This window comes from Apteryx rowi, unplaced genomic scaffold (assembly GCF_003343035.1).
Source record: "Apteryx rowi isolate R43461 unplaced genomic scaffold, aptRow1 scaffold_56, whole genome shotgun sequence".
NCBI classification, from domain to species: Eukaryota; Metazoa; Chordata; class Aves; order Apterygiformes; family Apterygidae; genus Apteryx; species Apteryx rowi.
This window is the reverse complement of record NW_020450827.1, coordinates 3,534,783-3,539,025: the sequence shown is the minus strand read 5'-3', so window position 1 is coordinate 3,539,025 and position 4,243 is coordinate 3,534,783. Positions and strand designations below refer to the sequence as shown.

The 4,243-nt window shown below is 71.1% G+C and overlaps 1 protein-coding gene across 1 annotated transcript in view; it reads right to left on the bottom strand.

Moving 5' to 3' along the window:
• Positions 1-442, bottom strand: part of LOC112973638 (RNA/RNP complex-1-interacting phosphatase-like) — a 5,749-nt gene extending 5,307 nt beyond the window's left edge. The window contains exon 1 of the mRNA XM_026081704.1: positions 437-442. Coding sequence (XP_025937489.1) covers positions 437-442 — 6 coding nt within the window. The remainder of the gene's footprint in view (positions 1-436) is intronic.
• Positions 443-4,243: the final 3,801 nt, after the last annotated feature.

Here is a 4,243-nt window from a genome sequence, read left to right as displayed (position 1 = left end):
CCGCCGTCGCCGCCGGTGATGTCGCCTCGTGGCCACGTCCCCCGGGCCGAGGACACGCCCCCTAGAGCAGAGGACACGCCCCCTAGAGCAGAGGACACGCCCTATAACGTAGACCACACCCCATAACGTAGACTAGCCCGCGCGCCACGCCCTAATCTAGACCACGCCCCCGACTCGAGGCCACGCCCTCTAAGCCACGCCCCCTCACCGGCTCCCGCAGCCGCGGCGCCCCCTGGCGGTTTCGCGGCGGCACCGCCGCTCCCGTACCGGCCCCGGTAGCGGCCCCGCCGGCCCGGTGCAGGCGTCCCCGCCCCAGTACCGGCCCTGCCGCCCCGGGGCCGGCATGCCTGCCTCCGGACTGGTATCCCCCCTCCATCCCAGTACCGCTGCCGGCATCCCCATCCCAGGGCTGGTACCAGTATTCCCAGCCCGGTACCGACATCCCCGCTGCATCCTGCCACCAGCATCCCTGGTACTGGTATCATCACTCCATCCCGTACTGGTACCAGCATCCCCACTTCATCCCAGTACCACCATCCCCAGTACCACCATCCCACTCCATCCCAGTACCAGCATCCTCAGTAGCACCATCCCACTCCATCCCACTACCAGCATCCCCAGTACCACCATCCCACTCCATCCCAGTACCACTATCCCTGGTACCACCAACCCACTCCATCCCAGTACTGGCGTCCCCAGTATCACCATCCCACTCCATCCCAGTACCAGCATCTCCAGTACCACCATCCCACACCATCCCAGTACTGGCATCCTCAGTACCACCATCCCAGTACACCACTCAGTACCAGCATCTCCACCTAATCCTGATAACAGCATTCCCAGTACCACCACCCCACTCCATCCCAGCACCAGCACCCCCAGTACTGGCATCCCCCCGTGCTGGTACCGGCCTCCCCGGCATCGGCTCCCGGCTGGGAAGCACCAACGTTGGGCTAAAACCGGCTTTCTGCGCACCGTCCTGCGCCGGGACGAACCCCTTGCCTCGGCCGTGCCGAAAAATCACCCCTAAGGCAAAGCAAACAGGCGCATGGATGGAAAGCTGCGGTTGGGGGGGGGGGGGGGTTGCCCGGGGGCTGCGGAACCCCGCGGGAATCCGGAACACGGTTACCAGGAGAATAGACCCAAACAAATTCATACACTCACATGCGGCGGGCGCTGTGTACCGGACGCCTGGGTGACACCGCTGAGCCACCGCGTGCTGCGCCATGGCAGGTACGGCACTGGGGGGGGGACAACGGGCAGCACGCCGGGGGGGACACGTGGAGCCCACTCCCTATTCCTGCTTTTTTTCCTCCTTCCCAGAGAAACCACCAAATTTGCTCGCCACCCAGATGCCCGGGCTGAGCTTCCCCGCGCCGCCACTGGGCTCGGCCTGGCTGCTGCCCTCGGCGCCGATGCCRGGGGGATGCCACAAGGTGCCCGGCATCGCCACCGCCGCCGCCGCCGTCACCTACCCGCTGCCTGCCGGCGCCTTGTGGCCGGGGGCGCCGCTGCCTCCCCCTGCCTGCCCCTACGTGCTGCCGCCGGCGTGGGGGCTGCCGCCGGGGCACGGGGGCCTCCCGGCCCTCGCTGAGCCCCTCTACCCTGCCGGCACCTGCCTGCTGCAGCTGCCGGCGCTGCCCACCAGCGCCCGGCACCCCGGCGGCCCCCGCGCCGCACCGCCGCAGCCCCCCGCCGGCAACGTGCTCCTGGTGCTCAAGCCCGTGGGGGCCGCGGCGGCGCCCGAGGGTCCGGCGGTGGCGGAGCGACAGCAGGGGGGGCGACGCATGGAAGAGGCGCCCGTTTCTCTCCCGTCGTTTCGGGCGGTCCCGGAGCCGGCAGCGTTGGCGCCGCCGCCGCCGGACGCCTCCGCGGCCAACACGCTGCCGGAGCTGAACGTAGACGAGCTGCTGCCGCGGGAGCTGCGGGAGCCGCCGCTCTTCCCCCTCGACCCCTCCGACATCAACGACCTGCTGGCCTGGATCGACACCGTCGATGACCGGCACGGCGGCGCCGACCTCCCCGCCGGCGCGGCGCCCGAGAGCACCGGCACCCGCTGCCCACCAGCACCGCCRCCCGCCGGGGCGCTGCCAGGGGAGCCGGCCACGGGGGAGCCCCCGAAGCCGGAGCCACCCAGCGCCACCGCAGCGCTGCTTCCCGCACCGAAACTGGAGGTGGCGTTTCCCGCGCCGGCGCCGGGCGGCCCCTCGCCGCGAGTGACCAAGCACAAGGCCAAGGTGTTTTTCCCGGGCTCCCGCGCCGCCCCCCGCCTGCTGCCGATCCCCTTCCTGGCCTCGCCACCCGCTGACGGGGACGCCCCCCCCGCCAAGAAGCGGCGCCCGGCAGTGGCGGCGGCGGCGCGGGGTCCCCCGCGGGCCACCTCGTCCCCCGGCGGGCCGAAGCGCCAAGCCACCGCGCCGAGGAAGCAGCTGAGACAGCTCAGGAAGCAAGGAGCCGCCGTGGCGGCCGAAACGCAGCCGAAAGCCCCCAAACCGGCGGCGGGGGGCAAGGGCAGCCCCAAGCCCGAGGACAAGCTGCCGCGGAAGGCGGCGGGCGGCAGAGCCGCCGGGGCGCCGGGGCGGGAGGCGTGCAAGGCGCCGCGCAGCGACCTGGGCATGCACATGCTCGAGTCCATCCAAGTTTTCCACGCCCTGGGGAAAAAAGCCAGCGCGGCGGGACCGGCACGCGGCGCCCCGGCCCCGCAGCCCAAAGCCGCCCCCAAAGCGCCCGCCCGGAGACCACCGGCGGCGGTGGCGGCGGCACCGTGGGAAGACACGGCGGGCAAAGCGCGGGCGCCCGCCAAACCCACCTGGGTGCAGCGGTCGCCCACGGTGGGCTCAACGGCGCGGGAGCGCACACCGCGGTGGCACTGGGTGCCACCACCGCCACCGCCGCCGCTGGCGGACGTGGTGCCCTGCGTGGGGCCGTGGGCGGGCGGCACGGCGGGGCCGACGCCGCTGGAGGAGCAGGAGGAGTCGGTGCCCATCGGGCCCGAGCAGCGGCCCGAGCGGGAGCGGCTCAAGCGGCAGGCGCAGCGGCAGCGGCAACTGGCCGCGCAGCGCTGCAGCCTCGGCCGCCTGCAGTTCTTCGTGCAGCGCCAGAAGGACATGGCCATCGCCAAGCGCTACGGCTACCCGTGACCCCGTCCCGCCGCCCCGTGTCCCCCCCCCCGCTGTCCCTGCGCTGCTCCTCCGCTTTACACCATTATTTATTAAAGTTTCCCATCGGGTTTCGTTTTTTTTTTTTTCTCCCACGCCTGCGGTCGGTGCTGACGGAGGGGGATTTCACTGGAAACTCCCTCCCGGGATGCGGGCAGCCTGCGCCGCTGCTATTAATTACGGCGCCACCGGGATGGCGGGGCCAGCTGCACCGCCGGAGAGGCGCCGGGTGCATCGGGAATCGCTCCGGCCATGGCGATGCAGCGGCAAGGGTGATTTCGCTGCCTCTGGGGCTGTTCCCGCGCTGCGGAGCCGCCCCGTGGCCAAGGATCCCCGGGCACATGCCTTGCACTTAATTTCCCACCTGCCTCCGCGCTTTTCCGGTGCCTCGGTGCTTTTCCTGCCCTGGGAGTTTTGTYCTGAGCTGGGGACGCGGCTCCAGCCTGTGGATACGCCAGCGCCGCTCCTGCACCCGAGGATGCTCCGGAGGGATGCTGTGAGCGTCCCCCTAGTGCGGGGCGGCTCAGCCCCGTCCCCAGCGGAGCGGGCAGCTGGAGGAAGGCTGCTCCAGCCCTCCTCCTCCTCCTCCTCCTCCTCCTCCTCCTCCTGCGGGCAAGCTGCCATGCTCCCGGGCAGCAAGTCCATGCCGTGCCCGGCTCCCACCGAAAAATAAAGTCGTTTTGTCGCCGCAGCGTGCGCAGGCGCTCGTTTTTCCCTGGCCGGGAAGACGAGCAAGGCGAGATGCCGGGGGGGGGAAAGGGCCCCTTTTCCCAGGYGGCTGGAGAAGGAGCGCGGATGCCGGCGGGCGTCCCCAGCCCTGTCATTCCCGGGCGCCCCACGCCACCAAGCTGGAAAAACTTGGCCAGCGCCTTGCCGGTGAGGGGGGGCACGGCGGTGCCGGGGGGCTCCTGTGCCCTCGCCGTGCCGTTTCCCCCCGGCTTCGCTTCCCTTTCCCACCCGCTCTGCAAAAGGGGGGGAGTCGGCGTGGGAGACCACCAAGCGCCCTCGCAGGCGTCGAGGCTCCGGGGATGCCGGGGGCAGCGCGGTGCTTTTAACCCCGCGTGTGCTGCTCCGAGCTCGGACCC